Source organism: Biomphalaria glabrata, chromosome 17 (genome assembly GCF_947242115.1).
Source record: "Biomphalaria glabrata chromosome 17, xgBioGlab47.1, whole genome shotgun sequence".
Lineage (NCBI taxonomy): Eukaryota > Metazoa > Mollusca > Gastropoda > Planorbidae > Biomphalaria > Biomphalaria glabrata.
In genome coordinates, this window is record NC_074727.1 from 6,648,188 (window position 1) to 6,672,970 (window position 24,783).

The 24,783-nt window shown below is 37.2% G+C and overlaps 1 protein-coding gene across 1 annotated transcript in view; it reads left to right on the forward strand.

Annotated features, from left to right (window-relative positions):
* The window catches only part of LOC106077694 (glutaminase liver isoform, mitochondrial-like), a 37,207-nt gene that overhangs the window by 2,475 nt on the left and 9,949 nt on the right, over positions 1–24,783 (forward strand). The window contains exons 2-5 of the mRNA XM_056015421.1: positions 936–1,032; positions 22,118–22,254; positions 24,078–24,207; positions 24,574–24,653. Coding sequence (XP_055871396.1) covers positions 936–1,032; positions 22,118–22,254; positions 24,078–24,207; positions 24,574–24,653 — 444 coding nt within the window. The remainder of the gene's footprint in view (positions 1–935; positions 1,033–22,117; positions 22,255–24,077; positions 24,208–24,573; positions 24,654–24,783) is intronic.

A 24,783-nucleotide genomic window follows, 5' to 3' on the forward strand; every position in this document is an offset into this window, starting at 1 on the left:
TGAGAGTACGAGTAGGAAATAAAATGTGACTTGAGGGAGGGGGGGAGAGGTTAAAGATGCAAAGAATATCAAGAAAATATCAAGAAAATTTTCTGAATAGACTTGAAAAAAAAAAATCAAATATTTTCGATGCTAGAAGAAGGAAATACCAGGCTAAGAAAGAAGTGGATAGACTTACGGGGTGTCTGCTGTATCGCTCCTCACACAGCTTTGTCCATACAACCGTCACTAGTTCTTGGTTTGCAATTTCTTTATTACCCCCCGCCTTACATTTAACTATCAAAAACACTGTTGAAAGTGGTCTAGATTTACAATGTCCCCCCACCCCCTCCCATATTTTCGGCCATTTTAATTTTTTAAAATTAAGAAAACAAAATGCTTTAAAAGAATTCGGTTACATTGCAGAAATGTATTCGCTCTTCAAGATAGTTATTATAGAGGGAACTGGGAGAAATACCAAGTGGATTTTAAACAAAGGGTAGACAGATACTAATACATTCATAAAGTACGGTTAGGTGAACGACCTAAATCGAAGGTTAAAGCCTCCTCAAACCAACACATTAGCCATTGTGCCAGGGAAGTGCTTATGAAAATAGAATGTTTTTTTTATAGTTATCTATTGTTAGTTTCAAACTTTTCTCTCTACAAAGTATAAATGGGACGAATTCAGCTTATACCACCTTATCAGTCAAGTGCAATTTATTTCCAGTGCTTGAGATACTAAATAATTAATTACTAATACTTTATTAACTAATTGGTTAATTTTTTAAAATTGATTTTTGTTTTGTCAGGTAAAAGAAATAATTTTGCAAAATTTCAGTTTGATCCCGGATTGGGTGTGGGAGAAATAACAGACAAACAGAGTGAGTTGATATAAGCTTTATAGCAAACGATCAATGTCCATTTCATCTAATGTCGGTTCTCTTTTCTTTTAGAGATAGCTCCCATGGACTTCTACACGATATTGACTTTCATCTGTTTGACTATCTGAGCGACGATCAAGGGAAGTTATCAATAAGCAAGTTTTTACAGGTCAGTTGATACCTCCTGCCCTCGTTTAGTTCTTCCCCTTTTCTTATTTTGTTTTTATACCATCAAATTTGTATCTATTGTCTTTATGCCATCAAGCTTTTATCTGTTGTCTTTATGTCATCAAGCTTTTACCTATTGTCTGTATGTCATCAAGCTTTTATCTGTTATCTTTATGTCATCTAGCTTTTATCTATTGTCTTTATGTCATCTAGCTTTTATCTATTGTCTTTATGTCATCTAGCTTTTATCTGTTATCTTTATGTCATCTAGCTTTTATCTATTGTCTTTATGTCATCTAGCTTTTATCTATTGTCTTTATGCCCTTATGTCATCTAGCTTTTATCTATTGTCTTTATGCCCTTATGTCATCAAGCTTTTATCTATTGTCTTTATGTCATCTAGCTTTTATCTGTTATCTTTATGTCATCTAGCTTTTATCTATTGTCTTTATGTCATCTAGCTTTTATCTATTGTCTTTATGCCCTTATGTCATCTAGCTTTTATCTATTGTCTTTATGTCATCTAGCTTTTATCTGTTATCTTTATGTCATCTAGCTTTTATCTATTGTCTTTATGTCATCTAGCTTTTATCTATTGTCTTTATGCCCTTATGTCATCTAGCTTTTATCTATTGTCTTTATGTCATCTAGCTTTTATCTGTTATCTTTATGTCATCTAGCTTTTATCTATTGTCTTTATGTCATCTAGCTTTTATCTATTGTCTTTATGCCCTTATGTCATCAAGCTTTTATCTATTGTCTTGATTCAGTGACTCTTCCGTTCATTGTCCAGCCAAACCAAACCAATGTTGTATCTTTCGAAGAATGAGCAGTTGATAAAAAAATACAATTCAACCTTCCCGTTTTATATTTATTCTGTTTTTTAAATAATTATATTTTTTTTAAAATCATTTTTAACTGGATGTAGGACTATTAATTCAACAATTAGGGCTTCAGAAGTTATCATTTAATCTCCAATTAACATCAGTAAAATATTACTCTTAAAAGACTTGTATATTCGTAGAGCATTTTTTTAAGTAGTATAAGCGTTCGGGAGGCGCATTGGCTGAGCGGTAAAGCACTTGGCTTTCGAACCGGTGGTCCCGGGTTCGAATCCTGGTGAAGAGTGGGATTTTTAATTTCGGGATCTTTGGGTGCCTCTGAGCCCAACCAGCGCTAATTGGTACTCGGCATAAGTTGGGTTAGGGTTAGGGCCACATGACACCCTCGTTAACAGTGGTCCACAGAAACAGAGGATCTTTACATCATCTGCCTTATAGATCGCAAGGTCTGAAAAGGGAAACTAAAACAAAAAAAAATTAACCGTTCTCACCGGAAAAGATATTAAAGTTTTTGCTGTTATCTAGTTGACCATTCCCAGTACCGCTGTGTTTTTTGTTTTAGAAGGTTCTAGCATAGGTCATATTCGAAGACTCTTATTTTTGCTAAGTAGACTGCATTAGCATCAGGCATAAAGTTTTCGAAACTTTTATGCTTTTATTATAATCAGAGTGCTAAAATCCATTCTCTTGTGGACCAGTGAAGGAAGGGGTGTCTAGGAAATAGTCTTCCGTGCTGCCCTTAGGGGCTCAATATTCACATTAGGTAGCCAAGCCCCCTTGATGGGTAGCCAAACATCATTGATAGGTAGCCAAGCGGTTTAAGCCTCTTGGCCCCAAATCCCACTTAGGCCGGACTTTCTGACCGCATTGAATATTGCAATGATCAAAACATCAGTTGATAGTTTAAACTGTACTTATTTCAAACTCAGCTGGATCTATTGCGCTTTACATTTAGCTTAGTTCAAAATAGTCTTAGTAAATATCACATCGGATTCGGTCCATAACATACTAAAGAGTAGCATGCCAGTTACATCTCATCAGAAACCTACCCAACGGTTTAATGGAAACTTGTATGCACCAGCTGATCGATTTTAATTATAACTGCAAGGGATACGGATTGAAGGGGGAAAATAAAAAGGGTGATAGGGCTCAATTAGTGAAGCCTAATAGGATAGGTTCGCTCGAAATTGTCCCCCTCCCCCGCTAACTCTACGTCTCTTGGGCCCTGAGTACTATAGGTTTGAATACTGGGACGGAACTTCGTGCGCAGGCTGTGGTGAATGAGGGTAAGGTCGGGGTATGTATGGATGTATTGGCAGGTAAGAATTCGGATGACGTCAGTGTATCGACTTAAACACTGTACCGTGCCAAGTCACTCGGCGAAGGTAAATGATGATGAAATCACACTTGGTCTGGTTTTCGTTCTGGAAGAGGGGGGAACAAGGGGGAAGACTCAGTATTCAGGTCAAGCTAGGCTGTCGTGCCGGAACATGGTTGCCTCCCCTGTTGGTCACACGCTTACTGGTCTCGGCGGACACCTCGAAATTCCATCCCCATCGATCCAACATGATATCGATCTGTTCGTCTCTGCAACTGTCTTGGGTGAAAATAAACACGTGACCCACAATATGACACAAAATTGCACACTCTAAATTCTTCTTATTCAGTTATTCCGGAAGTGGAAATGGAAGAAATCGCCTTTATTGTCCTCTTCTGTATCCCCTATTGGCAGTATGTGTGTAAAGATTAGTTCGTTTTTACATTGTAAAGCTATTCTTATTCCTCTTCCCCCCCCCCCCCACAATACACTTTGTAGGCCTATTCCTGCGTAGTCACCAGTTTAATGCCCTACACGGTCTTTGACCTTACAAACCGAAAGCTTCTATGTTTTAGTGCAAACGTTTCTCAACCTGGTGTACCTGTATCCCAAGAAGGCAGGGTCTTAAGACCGAGTAGTAAGGGAGGGTATGACTCGACAGAATGTGAAACCCACTTATTTAATATTGGAGAACGCTGTTGGATTACCGTGATGAACTGGTGTGGTGTATGGTAATAATAATAATAATAGCAATACAATGTATAGAGCGCTGTTAACAAACAAGATGTAGGCTCGCTGTGATAACATTACAAACATACACACGAGAGCTAAAATGACAAACTAATCTAAAAAAAATTAAACAGATAGGTCTTAATATTCTTAATTGTAGTGTAGCATGTTGTCTGTTCTGAGATCAATGGGGAGTGAGTTCTAAACCTTTGGCCCGTGTACTGAAAAAAGCCCGCAGACGGTAGCTTTTTGGTTATTAATGCTAACTAGTGCCTTATGATAATTACTTACTTAAGGCAGGCTATACATAGTTAAATAAATAGCCTTCTCTCGACACCTAGTGGTCCATGGATAAAAAAAAAATGAGAAACTCAACTGTCGGATTCGATCCAATGCCCTTGGTTGGGAAAACCAAGCGTCACTACACATTCTAATTAACCTTACTTAAAGACGCATTAATTTCCCTAAATGCATGTAGTAGTAGATCTTCTTTCTTCTGAACTGGAGGCATAGAAAGCGTAGCCCAAGTATTCAAACTATCGATAGACGATATCTAGATGGAAACAAATAATTTTAAAACAAATTCTACCTGTAACAACACTTGGGCCAGATGTAACAACATTTAGATGGTACGATGTGTTGTTATGCCGGGGATTTTACTTGAATTCAATTGTTAACAAAAATGACGATCTAGACTCACAAATTAACGATTCTTTGATAAAACGAAACTCTGGAACTTTATTCAAATACAACGTAAGTACAGTTTATGTACAAATTACAAATCAATGAGCAAGTAACACAGTACAAAGGCTTTTCAAACAGAGCTCTTAGAAACGTGACTGTCTACAAGGACTTAATATTATCGACTGACTTTTCCTTCTTACTACCGCCAATTCTCTGGCGCTAACTCTTTTCAAAAATGTCTTTGTTTAAATTCAAATCAACCAATAGATTTCAAACATACTAATTACGTCCCTTGGGTAAATCCTGACTTGAACGTCAAGTGTCTAAATTTGAGGATTAAATCCCGAGACTCATGTCGAGGGCTTATATTTCTTTCAAAAGTGAAATGTACAAACAATTCTATAATGTAATCTGTGACATATTACCCCCCTCTCCATTTAGCATTTGTATGGTAATAGAAATGCGTATAATACACAAAAAATTGTTATGATACTACAACTCATTTGGTTAGTACTAATGTGGAAATGTGTACATGGAAAAATATATTGCATATGAACAATTGACATAGAAAAAATAATTGTGATAGTACATGACAATCTTCTGAATAATAATAATCAATGTGATATAAATCTCAACATGTGTGAAGCAATGAAAAATTCCAATTGTCTGTCATGTATCTGTACTATTATAATAGGATATATGCAATAATATTCGACCTGAATTAAAATACCTGAAATAAAATGCTCATGATTTAAAAATTAAGATGTCTGATGCATGTCATATGCAAGGATGCTGAAACATAATAAACAAAGTATCTTGAATGAGTGACCTTCCTCAGTGGGTTGCTTGTTGCTAAAATAAATATAACATCTGATATAGAACTCCTGTGGAAAAAGTGAGTAAACAAATTAATTTATTAATTAAATATAACTGGATAATGTTCTTCCTTGACGAGTATGAATGATAATGGATCAAGTGACACTAAATATGGTATAGTACATATATAAAATGTAAGTGTGATGTTCAGAACCCTTCTGAGTTGCCGTCATGGATGTGTGTACGCTTTTTCTAAACTTGAAGAAAAGGTCTTTCAGTTTATGAAGCTGTTGACTCCATGTCATAATGATCTCACAGATAATGTCTGATTGAACCGCGTTTGAGTTTGGTGAAAATAAGAACTGTCCGAAACCAAAACTCAATTTTCTGGTTGATGAACTTTGACGCTGTAGAACAATGGTAGCAGAATGCTTTGCATTAGAATGTTCAATAGAGCAATGACTGAACATGTCTGAGTTCAATCGGTCAATACAGCAATGTTGAAGAAGTTCATTTGTTTCTTTCTGAAGAAAAGTTGCCCTTTGAGTGGACGGATGAAACTTGGTGTTGTCAATGTTGTTGCTCTCTGAGTTGCTTTCAAATTGCAGTACTGGAAATGTCTCAGAAACACTGGTAAAGAAATCTGCATAGTCTGTAAACACTTTAGTGTCTTTCACTGTTTGTAGTGTTATGTCATCCAGAGTGATGACCTTTGGAATGTCAATTTGATTTGCTGCTGCTATGTCATCCAGAGTGATGACCTTGGGAATGTCAATGTTATTTGATGTCGGTAATGAAACATCTATCTCAGGAATGGGTGTTGATGATGTTTCTTCTTCCTCAGGAATAGTTGCTAAGCTTGTAAAATTATCAACTTCTGCTTTGATGTCTTCATTGTCTGTTTCATGGTAATGTTCAAACATATGAACATGAAATATTTTGGTTGACTTGTTGATGTTGATTTCATAAAGCAGGTTGGAAATCTTTCTGATGATGTGGAAAGGACCTTGCCATTTGTAAAACAGTTTGTTACTGAAATCTGGTAACAGTAATTTGACTTGATCTCCTTGAGCAAAATGTCTTGATTTCATGTGTTCATGTAATATTCTTTGACTTTCAATGTTCTTGGTTGTAATGGCTTCTTGAGTTGACTCACATTCTTTCAAATGAGGAATACTTGTATGAGTGTTAGAGTCAAGTTGCATAGTTTTTCTTTTGTCTGGTATAGCCAAAGTTGATTGAATATAAGTATCTGCTTCTGGTTCATGAGACTTGTCTTGATGGACTTCAGTTTGACCAGTTAGAGTTCTTGTATCATTGCTGGAGGCTCTGGGCATGTCGTCTTGTTCTTCAAAGTTCAACAATGGACATTCGGGAATTGGAGGTGGACTTATGACCGGTAGGGATGGGCTTGATGTAACTGGGGGTGTCCATGTTGAATGTTCTTGATTATTGCTGGCTACTGGGCTAGTAACTGGTTCTGTTGCATTCTGCATAACTTGAGTAACTGAGGTAGCCATGTGATTATTTTGGCTGACTTGTTCAGGTGCCAAATGTTCTTGTTGTCTGGACATGGATCTTGTCATTACTGCCAAACATTTTTGACCTTGCTGTATAGCATTTGTACATTCAGCAAGTTCTTGAGGAGTGCATTCTTTAACTCCTTCTATGTTTCCAATGATTAGGTCCACTGGTAGATTGGGTGTTACTAATGCTTTTGTTTGACCACTGAAGAATGGTGTAGTAACATAAATGATGGCTTCAGGTAACTTGCTGACAGTTCCGTTGAATGCAGTGACTTGGACGTGGTTGCCTGTGAAACGGTTTGCGTGTACGAAGCGTTCATGTACTAATGTGGACGTGCTTCCGGTGTCACGAAGAACTTCCACCTTCTTGTCTCCTACAAAGCCTGGATAAAATTTGAGACCATTGGACTTAGCAATGACTGTCATAGTTGAGTGCTCATTGTAATAGCTTCTGTTATATGAGCTTCTGTTTGGCATATATTGTGGTCTGGAGTCCTGTGAATGACTTCTGTAGCGAGGTTTGTTGTTATCTGGTTTATTGTTTCCAGGTGCTGTGTTGAAATTGTATTGCTCTCTATTGCTGTGTCTTTGAGTTGGTGATGTGGGTCTATCAAAATTTTGATTTTTGGAGACTGCCTGTTTTTTCCAACATTCATGAGTTTGGTGACCCTTTTTATGGCAAAATAAACATTCTGTGGTTCTGCTGCGGCATTGAGACGTGAAATGCCCTAGTTTATGACATTTGTTGCATTTGACTTTGTCATCTGACTTATATCTTGCATTTTTGTCTTGAGCAAAGCAGACAAAATTTTCTTCAACAGATGGTTTGACTGACTTGTTTGGATAGGCTGCTCTATATTGTCTGATGATCTTGGTTAATGTCTGTATATCAGTAGGATTTCTCTCTATAATGTAGGATTGAATATCTTCTGAGTGAGCATGGGTGATGTTGTCGATAATAATATGTTGACGAAGAGCTTGGTAACTTTCTTCTATTTTTGCCATGGATACCCATCTATCAAACCACATTGACATATTAGCTACAAAAATTTGAGGATCATCATTTTGCTGTGGCCTTTCATTATAGAATTTCTTTCTATAGTTGGCTGAAGTTGCTCCGTATTGGCGCAGTAGAGCTTCCTTGATATCAGAGTAAGTGCTGCGTTCATTGATGGACAGTTGTGAGCAAATGTTGACAGCTTTGCCAGTCAAAAGGGTGAGGAGTGAGCTCGACCAATGTGCTTCAGGTAGACCGGATGTTGTAGCTATTTCTTCAAATCTTATGAGATACGAGTCCATATTGTCAATGTTTTCGTTGAAAGCCGATATTTTGTTCATTAATCTGTATTTGTCAAACATACTTGAGTGACTTTGAATTGGAATGCTTTCTTTATTTTCTTTATTTTGCCTTTCGAATTCCATTTTTTCTTTTTCATGTTGTCTTTGCTTTTCGGCGTCTTGCCTTTGTTTTTCAGATTCTTGCTCTTGATATTCTTTTTCTTCTTGTCTCTCTGCCCACTGCCACTGGTCTGACTTTGGGATTTGCTTTTCTTTGGCTAATTCTACCAATTCGAAGAATCGTTGTGTTCTAGCACTGGAAGCCATATTTAATTTTTTTGTTAGTTTCTTGTATTGGAGCAAAATGTTCGATATCTGGATTTTGGCTTTATCTCAGATATAATAAAATAGATCTAGTGACAAAGTTCTTGAAGCCTCAATTTGCTAATAAATTCTTGACAGTAGACTTGTAGTTAATGGAGTCGTATGATTGATATATAGATCTATTGAGCCGATGTACTTTTTACTGGTTTAACAGTTGGTTAAATCTGGTCTTCTGTTTACTTTGTGCTGTTCAAATGATTATTTACTTCTTTATAATGCCAGTTATTTGATTTACTGGTCTTTTTTATAATGCCAGTTATTTGATTTACTGGTCTTTTTTATAATGCCAGTTATTTGATTTACTGGTCTTTTATATTGCCAGTTATTTGCTTTACTGGTCTTTTTTATACTGCCAGTTATTTGCTTTACTGGTCTTTTATATTGCCAGTTATTATGTATATTGGTCTTATTCCTTTTGCCAATTACATATAATAATAGATTTCGTGAGTTAGACGTAACTCTAACGAAAATCTTTATAAAAGAATTATCGATAACCAACTGACCTGTTAAACACAGAAATTCTGTCCTCCGTTAAATAAGAATGAAGTTCCTTTGAAGAGTTTTAGAAATTGGTCCTAGATCTTGAATAAATTTCGTTAAAAGTTGTCCATGAACTTTTGTTAGTCGGAGAGTGCCAATGTAACAACACTTGGGCCAGATGTAACAACATTTAGATGGTACGATGTGTTGTTATGCCGGGGATTTTACTTGAATTCAATTGTTAACAAAAATGACGATCTAGACTCACAAATTAACGATTCTTTGATAAAACGAAACTCTGGAACTTTATTCAAATACAACGTAAGTACAGTTTATGTACAAATTACAAATCAATGAGCAAGTAACACAGTACAAAGGCTTTTCAAACAGAGCTCTTAGAAACGTGACTGTCTACAAGGACTTAATATTATCGACTGACTTTTCCTTCTTACTACCGCCAATTCTCTGGCGCTAACTCTTTTCAAAAATGTCTTTGTTTAAATTCAAATCAACCAATAGATTTCAAACATACTAATTACGTCCCTTGGGTAAATCCTGACTTGAACGTCAAGTGTCTAAATTTGAGGATTAAATCCCGAGACTCATGTCGAGGGCTTATATTTCTTTCAAAAGTGAAATGTACAAACAATTCTATAATGTAATCTGTGACACTACCTATCAAGAGGTGCTCATGTTCGAATCCCGCGTGTGTGCGTGCGTGTGTGTGTGTATGTGTAGGAAGCAGCATTGCGTAGATGTTGTGGCGTTTTAATTAGACCTTATTAACCAGGCCAAGGTCATTGATCTAATAGAATAGATAGGTTAAAACGTCATTCATGTAAATTAGGTTGGAGGTCGTTTACCAATTTAGCACAAGTGCAATGGGTTGAAATTGTCCTTAATTTACAAGTACTTAATTTATAGATCTATTACTTGTGCTTACATTCTATTTTTTTAATTACAAGTTATCCGAATCGGATTAGTCCTAAACTTACTTTTAGAAAGCTTATATCAACTTACTCCGTCTGTCTGTCAGTCTTGTACAAATTTCGTACACGTTATTTTCCCACCTCACATTCTCTAGTACAACTATTAATTAACTATTAATTAATTAGTGGTTGTTAATTAATTTTTTGTGACATAGAAAAGGAGACATATGACCGTAGATGTACAGTTCTTTCCTTTATATAAGCTTTGTTGTTTTTTTTCATATTTTGCTTTTTATGTAGTTCAGGTAAACAAAAAATTCATTATATTTCCATAGTTGCAATATTTGTTCCTCACACAATTGTACTAAACAGTGCCATTAGTTCATAATGGTAACAATTGTGTAATATGTATTTGTACAATGCCATTCAATGATAATGCTAAGCTCTGCACCTTGCGGTATCATCCACTACACTTGTGTAACGTGTTGCATTATGGGTAGAGTTCCGTCATTACGAACAAGGTGTTAGGCGAGTATTACGTTGTAAAAACTATTATTGAAATTAAAAAGATCTTTAAAAAAGGTTAGTCGAGTGTCAATCACGACATTCTAATGACCCTTTTACTAAAAATATATATATATATATATATATATTATTATATATAATCTTTTATGGGCTCTACTATCACTCAAAGCAAATATTAGTCTGTGACCCCCCACCGACCCATTCGGGTGCCGCCCCAAGGGGCCATTTTCCCAAAGGCCCATATAGCCAGTTCGCCACTGATCTTATACTTAGTAGTTATCTTGAAACAAATTGATAGGGTGTTGGGTTAAGTGGAACTAAAACTGAGAGCCTTGTAAATGTCTTGTTAAAAATTCTAGAACGTATGAAACCACACACTGGAATACACTATGGGCCACACATTGTGAATCACACACCAGACCACACATTAAACACACACCGTGCCCAAATGTGACTTAGTTGACTTAGTCCTTTTGACTCCTAGTGGAGCATAGGACCGCAACAGTACTTCGACACGGGACTCCGTTCTGTCCCCTCTGTTAGGTACATGTCCATCCTGCCATCTTTGTTTTTCTGTGTATCAATTTCCTCCATGTTTGCTTTCATCTCCCAGCGTTTCTCTTTCCACCTGTTTTTTTTTTTTTTTGCAATGTTTTCTGTTTTCTGCTGTTTTTCGCATTGTATACCCTATCCGCTCCCATTGTTTGGTCTTTCGATTTCTTGCTCTATCGATACTTGTTGGGTCGTTTCCCACACAATAATTTGAGGGTTTTTGTTTGTTTTCGGCTTCTGACACCAATTATACATTGCAAGCATTCGTTGAGGAATGCCTGGAACTTGTCGGTATCGCTAGTTCATACTCTAGTCAAGCCATATAAAATAACTGCTTTTAAATTTGTGTGGAAGATGTATTGTGTTGGGATAGTGTTTTCGACCGCCATATCGATCATTGAGTATTGAAAGTAGGCGTAGATTTGTTGATCCGATGTTCAACATCTCTGTCTGCTTCTCCTTTGCTTATCATGCTTCCAAGGCAGACAAAGTTGTCTGTTTCTACAAGGTTTTCTCTTTTGGTGTTACTTATCCCTCTCTCCTCTAATTTCTCCGCTTCTATTGTGGGCTTTAAAAAACCATAAATAATTCTCATCGTGTTTTAAGTTATGTGAATGTGGAGGCAGATATTATCTATCTTCCTGCTGTTTTGTCAGCGTCCATTGCATGTCAATGTTGCCAGCTGTTGACGTTTGCATTATTCAGTCTATTGCCAATAGGAAGATTGTTAGGAAAAAGCTTGCAGCCTTGTCTCACACTTCATTTCAAAGGAATTAGTCAGCTTTCCAATGAGGATTATTTGGAGATTTGAGTCGTCATACAGACGTTGAATAATGCTGATAAATGTATCTGGTACACCATATTGTCTAATGCTTCTTTGAAGCACAGGTTAAATAGAGTGACGAGTACTATTCAACGGATTGCTTTGTTGTAATGCGGATTGATAATGTTCATGACCTATCCTAAATCCTGCTTGTTCTTAACGCAATTTTTGTCTAGTGCTCCAAATGTATTACACCCAAAATCTTTGTGATTAGACTCGATGCAATTGTCAGACAATTGAGTATATTTGAATTAGCAGCTCCATCGCTGTTTCTTTAATGTTAAAAGCTTTTAATCCCTTTTAGTCCCTATGCTAGAAGTTTATATCATGGAAGAATAGTAGAGAAGCATTGATTTCCCCAATGTTCCAACTAGAGTACAGTTCTGGGTGGATGAGGACTATTTCTTGTAATGTTTGTCTTGGTATCTACTTATCAATTTGTTGTAGAAATATCTACTCCAAAAACGCATGTGATGTTACAATTAATACAAAATGTACAATAGATCTATTTCCTTTTTTTTCGTACACACCCAGTTGCAAGATGAGCTAAAAATAAATTTAATTATATATGTATTTGTCATTCTTATTATCTATTCATCAATGCGACAGGCTGTAAATAAAAAAAAAATTTGCTTGTATGATTCAAAAGAATTTCTTTTTGATCTTGTTGTTTTTTTGTTGTTTTTTTTTTAAATTTAACAAACAGATTACATTAGAGTTACACAAAGGGAAAAATGCAGAGAAAATAGTCCTGGAGACAGAAAAATATAATAATGAAGATAAATAATGAAAATATCTCTAGTAGAGTTCCCCTTTTTTGAGATCTATAGGGTCATCTGTTTATGTGGCCGGCGGTTAACGAGGGTGTCATGTGGCCAGCGCAATGACCAAGCGCCTTTACTTTTCCCCGACAAATGTCACGTACCCATTAGAGCTGGGTGGACTCAGATTCGCCCAAAGATTCCGAAATTAAAAATCCCAGTCTTCACCAGGATTCGAACCCGGGGCCCCCGTTTCAGAAGCCAAGCGCTTTACCGCTCAACCACAGCGCCTCCATTTTATGATATAAAAACAGAAGCATCTAATAGAAGAATTATGTTGTGTTTGTTTCATTAACGCAGGAATATAACTGTTTAAGTAAAGCTGAGTATTTCCAAAGATAACGATTACATCCATAGCCTTTCTACAGCCCACAACTTAACTCTAAGAGCCCACAACTTAACTCTAAGAGCCCACAACTTAACTCTAAGAGCCCACAACTTAACTCTAAGAGCCCACAACTTAACTCTAAGAGCCCACAACTTAACTCTGACAGCCCAATGTATACATTGTTTACAAAGCTTGTATCAACTCACTTCTGTCTTCTGGATGGAATCTTGTTCACGTTATTTCTCACACTTTCCATATTAATATAAAAACCTTCTATTTTCATAAGCACTTGGCAGGCTCAGTGGCTAGTGTCTCTGCTTGAGGAGGTTTGAGTCCTCGAGTTCCAATTTAAGTCGAACAACTTTTTTAAAAAATTGCTTTTAAAATGCCATCCCGGAATCCTTCTCCCAGATACCTCATCCTCCCCCTCCTCCAACGGGTCCACACAAGTGATAGGATCATAGCGCATTGAGAAAGATAGAAGCATGAAATTGCGTTAAACAAAAACAATTGATAAAAATATTTCTAATCGCACAGATTTATTGCTGTTAGTCTAGATCTACTACACATTTAATTAATCCAAACTAATTGATACAACTACACTTAATAGAACCTTTGTTGTCTTTTAAAAGTATTTTTTTTTCCCTAGAAGGTTTTACAAAACCCTGAGCTTAATTTGTTCCGTAATATTAAACTGCTGAGATAAAAACCTTATATCCGCAGTGCTGATCTAATACACACACATTTACCGCGCGCACGCACTTATATATCATATACACCTACAAGTTCAGAAAAGTCAACAGATAGTACGCTAAAGACGTAGGTTGCTGGAAGAGTGACTTTTAGTATCGGTTATGTAATTCCTATCTAATATGTTAGCCTTGGTAGTTGCCTGTCTTTATCTCTTGAAATGTATTTTAAAGGTATATTTTAAAAAAAAAAGTAATGTTGGAATTTATTAAGTCATAATTGACAGTCATTTTCTCATCGTGTAGGAAATGTTGTTTTTAAACGAGTGACTTAAAAAAATGTTTTTACAATGTTTTGTTTGGTGTAATGCACAAATTGTTAAACAAATTTCCTTATTTTCTTTAATTGTTTCTAATGCACTATAGGTGACTATATCAGCAATACGCAAGTTAAGACCCGCGGGCAGCGGGTAATATCTGTCTACTGTTTTGTGAGAATATAAATAAATATCATAAAAAAAAGACTTTTTATTTAATTTGGATCATACAATTTTGCGTAGATCTAGTCTAGTTTTAAGGGAGACTTGTCCACAGTCAATAAGCTTTTACTTTTAAGTTTCACTATTCAAAATAAGCTTTTATTATCGTTTTATAAACATCAATTTATATTATCTAAAAAGAGTGTGCATTTTCCTTTAATTGTATAGAAAATATAAAATTTTCTGATAACAAAAAAAAAAGTTATTAAAGTTTAATCATAACAGGATAGTGGAATATATATGAGTAAAATGAATAATTCCGTCGGAACGTGGAAAATAATTTGGAGAGAAAGAGTTAAGTTCTAACTTAAACTTATTGTTGAATGCTAATTCCAGGTCTAACCACTGGCGTGTCAGTTCTAGGTCAACTGTAATCCCTGTTACGAAGCAGGGGATCGGGTGGAAGATATCTGATATTAAAACGCACACTTCTGACCATATAAAATGTTATCTCACTGCGTAACACGACACGAAGATTTAATGGCACCGCGAGCTTGAATGGAGACCGAAGTCAGCCCACGGCAACTTGAGGCAGGCCTATTCATCTAGAGGCCAAGGGCGTTTTTCTGTATCACTTGTTATATGCGTATCAAAAGAATACCTTTCTTTGCTGTGCTGTTTAGGAAACTGCAAAAAATATATAAGAAATAAATATAATAATAATAAAGTGCAGCATAGATCTATATTGTATATACAAGCCAATCATGTTATAGGCACTTTTTCAGTGCTAAAAAAAACTCAAGGCCAGCTCAAAGACACCGCGAACTGGGCGCAGTCAGTGTGAACAAAAGGAAGACCTAGATAGATGTAGAGTACATACGCGCGATATGTTGTAGTGTTGTCAACATGTGCATACATTTGAAAAAAAAAAGTTTTAAATAGAAGGAGGAAAATCTAATACTGCGTTTCTGTGAAGACCTCATAAGTGGATGGTACTTTAAGCATTGCGGCATTCCTTGCCTACGTTCTGTTCATAAAGATAGGTTTGAACTAAAATTACATTCGCTCTTTACTGGTTCAACTCGTGTGATAAACTAATAAAGTGATACATACGTCTATAACTGGAACTGACATAAATGGTCGATGTGACCTGACCAACCTGTAAAGTGGATTCACATAAACGTGGGGGGGTGGGGGGGGGGCGAGGAAGAGGGGGGTTCTTTGACATTTTTATACTAGTTTTGTTTGCAATGTACCCCATGAAGTTTAACAAACTCCTAATGGGTACCTGACTTAAGATTAGGGAAAGTAAAGGCGGTTGGACGTTGTGCTGGCCAGATGACACCCTGCTCGTTAACCGTTGGCCAAAGAAACAGATGAGCTTAACCTCACCCCGCCCTAGAGATCGCAAGGTCTGAAACTTTACTTTGTACTCCATGAAGTAATTACGTAGATGATCATATCGTTACAGATTGGCAGCAGATGCCTGCCTGGTCGTGCGGTTTGCTCGCTGGACTGTCGTTTGGATTTATCGACGGTCCCGGGTTCAAACCCTGCCCGCTCCCATCCCCCGTCGTCCTGCGGGAGGTTTGGACTCGGAAATAAACTATCTTCAACTCTGAAGGAACACCCGAAACATGTCAAACCATTTTACAAACAAACAAAACATGTTTGCACATTTATTTCAATGGAGTTTGCTTCATTTGCCCGTAGTTGACTACGTCGCTGGTGAGACCAGTGCTGTGCTATATCATAAGCATGCTAACGTTTGGAGTTGGCAGCGCTCTGTTTTGTCTTTCATATAGTTCAAACGTTTGCACGGGCACTGTCGCCATTTATTAAATGTAGAGTAGAACCATAGACATCAAATAAATCTAGACTGGCCGATGAAAGAGCTTTATGAAACGAACATTTGTGACTTGCAATTTTGAGTACTTTATTATACAGCATTTATGAGCAGTATAAAAGTTAAGTATTCATGTCTATTTCAGCCATAACCTATATAAGTATTACATATATTGTAAATAAGGAGGCAGTGTAGTTTTGTTTAATCTCTAAGAATGAAGATCATGCAATTTTTCATAATTCGGAAATCTGAATACAATAGATATACACGTTTTCAAGTTACACGAAGTTACTTCCTTCGGCCAGTCTATATGTATTTATGTCTATGAGTAGAACTCGTTCATAAAACGTTGCTCGGACATATCAATGAACATTCAAACTTGTGCAGTGCTGCAAGATGACCGTGTGTGGACACATCAATGAACATTCAAACTTGTGCAGTGCTGCTAGATGATCGTGTGTGGACACACCAATGAACATTCAAACTTGGGCAGTGCTGGAAGATGACCGTGTGTGGACACACCAATGAACATTCAAACTTGGGCAGTGCTGCAAGATGACCGTGTGTGGACACACCAAAGAACATTCAAACTTGGGCAGTGCTGGAAGATGACCGTGTGTGGACACACCAATGAACATTCAAACTTGGGCAGTGCTGCAAGATGACCGTGTGTGGACACACCAAAGAACATTCAAACTTGGGCAGTGCTGCAAGATGATCGTGTGTGTTTCTGTGTGGAGAGTATTCCTCAATGCGAACACCGCTTTATATTTTTAAACATATTTTTATTGCACAAATTTTAGAGCTTGTTTACGAAAGTTATTAAGAAATAGAAATCACGAGAGAGAGAGAGAGAGAGAGAGAGAGAGAGGGGAGGGGGGGGGGAAGGGAGTTTTGATGGAGGGGAGGAGCTGAATAGTTTCGTAATAAACCAGAACACGTTGGGTTAAGGTGTAATAAAAAAAAAGTCGGTCAACCGTGGCTGTAGAGATTGTGCAAGGTTAATCTAACACGATTGTTCCTTCCCTGCCAGAAATGCATGAAACATTCTAGAGTCGCCTGACCAATACATTCTGCCCTAGATGAGGTGTAACCTTATTCCTGAACAATGTCAAAGGGTTCGACGTTTATATGTAACTTTGTCCACCTGAACACTCAGGCCTGTAAGTTCTTTGTTCATTGCTCTGCTTGGTTTCCAGGTTTGTAAATAGGTCATTTGAGTCAACATGACCTCTCTTCCGGACCCTCTTTCATTTCAGTACTTAATTCTTTACATCCATAACTCCACTCTTTCTTTATAACAATGCATTGATTTAACTACTAGCTCCCAGCGTCGAAGTCTTACTGTAAAATGTTAGGAAAACTTGGTAATCACATACAAAGACGGCGAAGAGACAGGATTAGTATAGCGATTGGACCACACGATGACCTGCTAACTACTGCTAACAAACGCAAACTAAAACAAGGTCCTCTGGGCTCGCAAAGACCTTCCTTCAGGGAACAGTACCAGGAAAAAAAAGGAGAGTCAGGCAAAGAAAGCGATGGGACGACAACATAAAAGAATAGAAATGAATGAAAGAGATTCTATCCAAGGCAAAAGACACAAAGGAATGGAGAAACAACAGATCTTGCGTGGTGCCCCAACGGTCCAATGGTTTAGGTGAAGATGATGGAAAACTTGGCCAAACGCCTTCAATCTGTAAGCATCATAGCTAAAAGACTAACTTAATGAGACCACATTTGTCCAGTAAGTCAGACATGATAATTGGGTTAGGGAGTCGAGTTAACAGTCAGCTGACATTGTTGTGATAAGAGTCTCTGATCAACATTGCAATTTTTCTTTGGCATTTATTTTGTTGAAGGGGCTACAAAAAAAAAAAAAGGGGGACCACGTGACTGTTAAATCAGCAAATAGGTCAAGTGTAGTTTCATTAGAATCAATTCAATACGCTTCAAATAGAATTGGAACTCTTCACATATTTCCCGTTCCACAGACCCTCCCCCCACCCCACCCCACCGGTCACGCGTGGTTTGAGATACATTTTTTTTCTTAACCTGTAAACATGTACATAAAACAGATCTTCACCACTTTTTTTTTTATTCCGAGAGATAGGGGGAGGGAAACAATGGCGTTACAGGTCCAACAAATCTCTTAAACCCCCCCCCCCCCCCCCATTCATAGTGTTGCCTAACATCTGAACAAAAGAATAGACACGAGATCGTCATCTCTTAAAACTCTTGACTTCTCGAATATTGTTCTTTTTGATGACCTTGAGGCCTCGTCAAGGACAGGCTTACCTACCACTGTCCACATTCGAATCCAGTGATGTTGATGTCGTCTTGTTTTCACGGACGCGTGTTGATTTCGCTTCCAACCAATGATCTTGGACTGAATGCGATTCTCTTAGCAGCAGAACATACGACCTTGAAGTTCAACTGAATCTTAGAAAGAGGCTTAACGGGGAATTAAGCGAGGCCAATCGTTATAGTACACTGGCGCCAGGACCTATGACGTGGCAACTAGTTATTGGTCTAAACTGCCCACAGGTTGCGACGTCGCAGGCCACTGTTCAGGCTGAAGTAACCCCAATAAAACCAGACCCGATTACTATTAGGATCCCCCCCCCTTTTTTTTTTCTATTGGAATTTATAAATCTCGATTTGTACAAACCTTTTATCAACTCATTGCGTATGTCTGGTAAAAAATTGTGTACATGTTATTTCTCCCATGACCCACTTCTTGGATCAAGTTGAAACTTTGCAATCATTATCCCAAACACCACATAAGTTACATCGAAAAACGGGCCAATTATTTTATCAATTAGTCGTAGTTAGTTATTTCTGTTTTCTATTGAGACATTAAGAGGGTGATAAGCCCTGTGTAGAAAATTAGCTCGTCGTCTAAAAATTTGAAACTAACAATAGATAACTATAAAACCTATTTTGTCAGAGGGATCCTTGGTATCACGTTCAAAGACTACACTATTAACCAAGAGATTAGAGACAGGGTTACTGCAACGTTCGGACCCCATGATGACCTGCTAACTATCGCAAAAAAGCAAGCTCAAAATCTATGGCCATATTACAAGATCTTCGGGGCTCGCAAAGACCTTCCTTCAGGGAACAGTACCAGGAAAAAGAAGAAGAGGCAGACAGAGACAGCGATGGGAGGACAACATAAAAGAATGGACGGGCCTGCCATTCAAAGAGGTTCCAAACAAGGCAAAAGACAGGGAGGAATGGAGAAAGACGGTCGACGAGTCTTGCTTTGTGCCCCAACGGTCCAACAGACTAAGGGATAGGTAAAGGTAACTAGCTCAGTGGCTAGCGTTTCGGTCTTCCATTATGGAGGCTTGAGCCCCGAGTTAGAATTCAATCCGAGCCACTTTAAAAAAAAATTGCTTTTGACAAACCAGTAAGGAAACCATCTTCCAAATTAGTAAATTTATATATTACTATTAATATAACCTAGTCTCATACATATATATGTGTATATATAAATGGCGGGGGGTGGGGGCGAAAAAAAAATTATGGCTACGCCCATGAACCAGACATACTATCACTTTTATCCTCCATACCCCCTTTTCTCCCCAAACAGTTGGCTGCCTAGGCTAGTTATGGTTTAACTAAAGCTTAACAGCATTTTACAGATTTTCTTTTAAGTAGTCCTGCTCCATTGTCAAGTTATTATTCATAATCATATGGTCAATTTGGGGATTCACGTCTGCATTTGAAACAGAGTTGCTTCTCTTAGACTTGTGTTGGTTACATGTATTATTACAATGTCAAGGACTTTCAATAGTTTGTGTCTGCCATAAACCATAAACATTTTACACTGTGCCATAAACTATAAAACATTATTATAGTTTGTCACCGGCGCATTGTCCCGGGTGATTGGGTCTTAAATCAGTGGTTCCCTATCCAAAGTATCGGAGGGACCGATGATCGAATTTCTTGAATGAGGAACAGGCTTCTTGGTATAAATTTTACTTTGAAAAAGGTTTATTTAGAGATCGTTTTTGAGCTTGTTATGGAATACTTTAATCAGATAATTAATGAACTAGAAATGTGCGCGCACGCACTGAACGGCTTTGACTCAAATAACACATTTTAATTAAATGACCAAGATGACGACCACCCCCCCCCCCCAGAAAAGTCTATTTGCGAGTATGGCGGTTATTTAAGAGAAGTGGCCGGCTAAACGAGTGTTAGACGTGTAGAAGTGATGTAGAAATGAAAAGAAAATGAAACAAAAAAAAAACGGTTTTATTTACTAGACAGATTATTGTTTAATGTTTTTTTTCTGTTCTTAGACTATACCTCCTCCTGTTTCTTTTCCTTATTTAGTTTTTTCTGTTCTTAGAGTATACCTCCTCCTGTTTCTTTTCCTTATTTAGTTTTTTCTGTTCTTAGACTATACCTCCTCCCGTTTCTTTTCTTTCTTTATTTTTTTCTTCTTAGACTATACCTCCTCCCGTTTCTTTTCCTTATTTAGTTTTTTTCTGTTCTTAGACTATACCTATTCCCGTTTCTTTTCCTTATTTAGTTTTTTCTGTTCTTAGACTATACCTCCTCCCGTTTCTTTTCCTTATTTAGTTTTTTTCTTGGTCGTAATTTCTGCGTTTACGTCATAGCATTGACCCTCTTTTTTTTTTTTCTACGTCGTGGCAACTTGGTTCAAGATCGTCTGCTCTCTTCTCGCTTGGTTGATCTCGAAGGTCATCTGAAGGACATGTTGGCTTTTTTTTTTTTAGAAAATAGTCAACTGACACGAGTGTTCATATTAAGAAATCTGTTGTTTGCCTCGGTGAAAAAGCAGGCCCAGGGATTCTCAAAAGGTCTGATAGTCCCTGGCTGACAAATTCGTAGTTGACAAGTTTTATCGCTTTCCGGAAATGCTTCAGCAAAATCGTTCGGAGATACACTTGATAATGTCTTGATAGGTCTATTAATTAATAGGAGATACACTTGATAGGTCTTTTAATTAATAGGAGATGCATTTAATAGGTCTTGTAATTAATAGGAGAAACACTTGATAGGTCATTAGGCCTTGTTTGTAAAATGTTTTTTAAAAATGTTTTACATGTTTCGGATGTTCCTTCAGAGTTGAAAATAGTTTACTTCCTAGTCCAAACCTCCCGCAGGACGACAGGGGATGGGAGCGGACAGGATTTGAACCATCGAACGACAGTCCAGCGCGCAAACCGCACGACCAGCCAGCCATCCTGTCTAGTTTCACTTGACAGGTCTTGTAATGAATAGGAGATATACTTGATAGGTCTTGTAATGAATAGGAGTATTAGGAGATATACTAGACAGGTCTTGTAATGAATAGGAGATACACTTGACAGGTCTTGTAATGAATAGGAGATACACTTGACAGATCTTGTAATGAATACGAGATACACTAGACAGGTCTTGTAATGAATAGGAGATACACTTGACAGGTCTTGTAATGAATAGGAGATACACTTGATAGGTCTTGTAATGAATAGGAGATACACTTGACAGATCTTGTAATGAATACGAGATACACTAGACAGGTCTTGTAATGAATAGGAGATACACTTGACAGGTCTTGTAATGAATAGGAGATATACTAGACAGGTCTTGTAATGAATAATATTTTTAAGCATTCCTAAGTCTGTTGTATGTGCAATCGTATAGGCCTATACAAAAAAATTAAACAGTGAAAAATGTTTTTTTATTAATTTTTTTTTCTGTTTATGTACGAGTTTTTTTTTAATGCAATTAATTGATTGACCCCCCTGACCCTCACGGGCCACATGCGAGTTTACACAACACAAACTCCCTTTGTCATCTTGTTTTTCATGCTATTGAATGAAATTGATATTGTGTTAGGTTTCTATATATCACCTTTTTTGCTATTCAATATCAACTTGATACCTCTCGCTTTAAGAAGACAACATTGGCGAGGACTTTCATGTCACATATACAATGAGACATCAGTCTTATCATGCTTGTTTTCTTTTACTTTTTACCTTCATTGACGTCATTTATATATATTTGTTCACAGGCATTGAAAAGTACTGGCTTGAGAGACACGGACCCGCGTTTAAAAGAATGTATGCAGAACTTGAATAGCCTCCAAACCGAAATCACAGACATTGACTCCGTTCAGAACATTTTTATTGACAAAGAGACGTTTCGAGAGTAAGTCTGTTTTTTGTTTTTTTTATGATACTTATTCTTCTTCTTGAAACTGTCAGGTAGAGTTGAGCCTTCGGCTCTTGGAACTCTAGGCCAGCAAAAGTGAACAAGAGCTCTCTCTCACCAGCCTGAATGAGAACAGTGTACACTGTTCTGTCTGACGGGTGGGTCAGACTCGTGGCAAGAGGCCGCCTACACTAAGACCCCCGCCATTTTCCTTTTCTATACCAGGCTAACTGTGCACACCATTTATGTAACGGCCCCTTGAGAAACAGCACCTGGATTGTGACAAGGTTGTGGGAGCTTTTTTACAACTCCGCGCAGTGCAGTGAGGATGCTCTTGCACCCCCTTAGGCACCCCCACGGGAGTCTTGTTTTGCCACCCTTTAGCCTAATCGTTTAATCTTACGACCGTTTCCACCCGGGCGCCACTATGAGGCAGGGTAGCATGCCCGGGTTTTTTATGATACAAAAATTAATATTTTTTAAAGTCTAACTTACAATGAAAGTTGAGAAGACATCTGTATATAGACTAAACTTTAAGTATACATTAAAAAATCCTTTTAAGAGAAGAGTGCCCTAAAGGATGACTGCCTGGCCATTTGGTATGTGCTCTGGACTGTCTTCTCAATGGTCTCAGGTTTGAACCCGACCATTTTTATCTAGAACATAATCTTCATTTCCTAAGGAACCCGTGAGAACATAGAAATCAACATCACTTTATATATCAAATCATTGGGGTTGTCTAATGTCTTGACCTTACATATGCAGTCACTTAATATTACATTTTATATATGAACAATTGTTGCATCTTTTATTATAAGTATTATTATTATTATGTATCTAAAGAAAAAAGGTGAGCATCAAGACAAGACTTTCTCTACTCTTAAGTTTCTCATTTTGTGTGCAGCTGGGCATATGTTAAAATTTAAACAAGGATATTTTTTTTGCTTTAACATACAACACTAATAAGTAATTATCATATATTCTTTTTATTTCATCATCATTGTGTCATATTTGTAATAATTCAACAGATGATGTCTCTAGGTCAGTGCTAAAATTTTGTTTACACCATAGAGGCATTACACTGAATAGATCGTTTGCTCTAATCATGTATTGTTTTTTGTAATGCACAATTGTAAAACAAATGTCCCCCGGATAATGAAGATTATTATTATTATCCCTCTACAAAAGTTGAACTTAATGATTATTACTGCAGTAATAAATGATGACAGCAATAGACATTGATTAATTTTCATTTTAGTTTTAGGTCTGCTTTAAGCAGATACAGTATTTCCATCTGTGTATGTGACCAATGGTTTATGAGTCAGATGTTAGGGGTTCATCAGTGCTGCGGTGACCTCATGGTTATCCCACATTCCTGATCAAAAGTTGTAGCCCTCACATCTGTTGTTTTTATTAAATTCGACAGTTGTTTACTCTTCAAGGAATAAAGTATCTCATTGGCTTCAGTTGCCAGGAAGCACTGACATTGATGAATACTCAATTAATAATAATGGCAATGTCTTCGATTCACCTTCACCTCTTAGTCTGTTGGACCGTTGGGGCACCATACAAGAACTGTCAGCCGTCTTTCTTCATTCCTCTCTGTCATTTGCCTTGGATAGAATTTTGTTCACTAACAGGTCTTTCCATTCTTTGGTGTTGTCTTCCCATCGCTTTGTCTTCCTCTTCTTCTTCATCCTGGTACTGTTCCCTGAAGGAAGGTCTTCTTTTACTTAAGCCAATTTGTAAAATGGCATATATTTCTTGTTTACTTAGTCATTATTTTTGCTTTTAACATAAAATTTTTGTTTGTATTTCAGATGCATAGCAGAAAATATTGTGTTAATAGCCAAAGCCTTCAAGAACCAGTTCATTATACCAGAGTTTGTTCAGTTTACTCAAAGGATTGATGAAATTTTCTGGAGAGCAAAGGCAAACACCCATGGTCAGGCAAGGGACATTTTCTAATTCATTACATTCGTATATTTGGTTAATTCAGTAAATGTAAAAATATTTTGCCTACATTTTTCTTTGAGATTTTTATCTCATCATGAGGCATTTTGATGAGGGGTTTCCACCAAATTAAAGGTTGCATGTTCAATTTTGAATTCATATTTTGAACATGAACTTTTGTCTACCCAGCTCTAATGAGTATCTGAAATGTTTGATCAGGGATAAAGTTGGATGTTGTTCTAGCCACATTATGCCAACTGCTGAAACAAGACAACTTTTGCTGCAATAGCTTGAAATAAAATATAAAAATGTGGGGAAAAAAGTTTCATTTTATATTAATTATAGTGTATTGTTCTATTTCAGCTTGCCAGTTACATCCCACAGCTGACTCGTTTCAACCCAGAGAGTTGGGGACTTGCTATATGTACAGTAGATGGCCAGAGGTAAGGTTAAGAATGAAGGATATGGTTAAAAATAAAGCAGATCCGTCCTAAACACTGCCTGATAAAGATTAAACGTAGGGTAAAATAGTAGTCTACATTTGACATTTCAGACCTTTCAGGGGAGATTAGA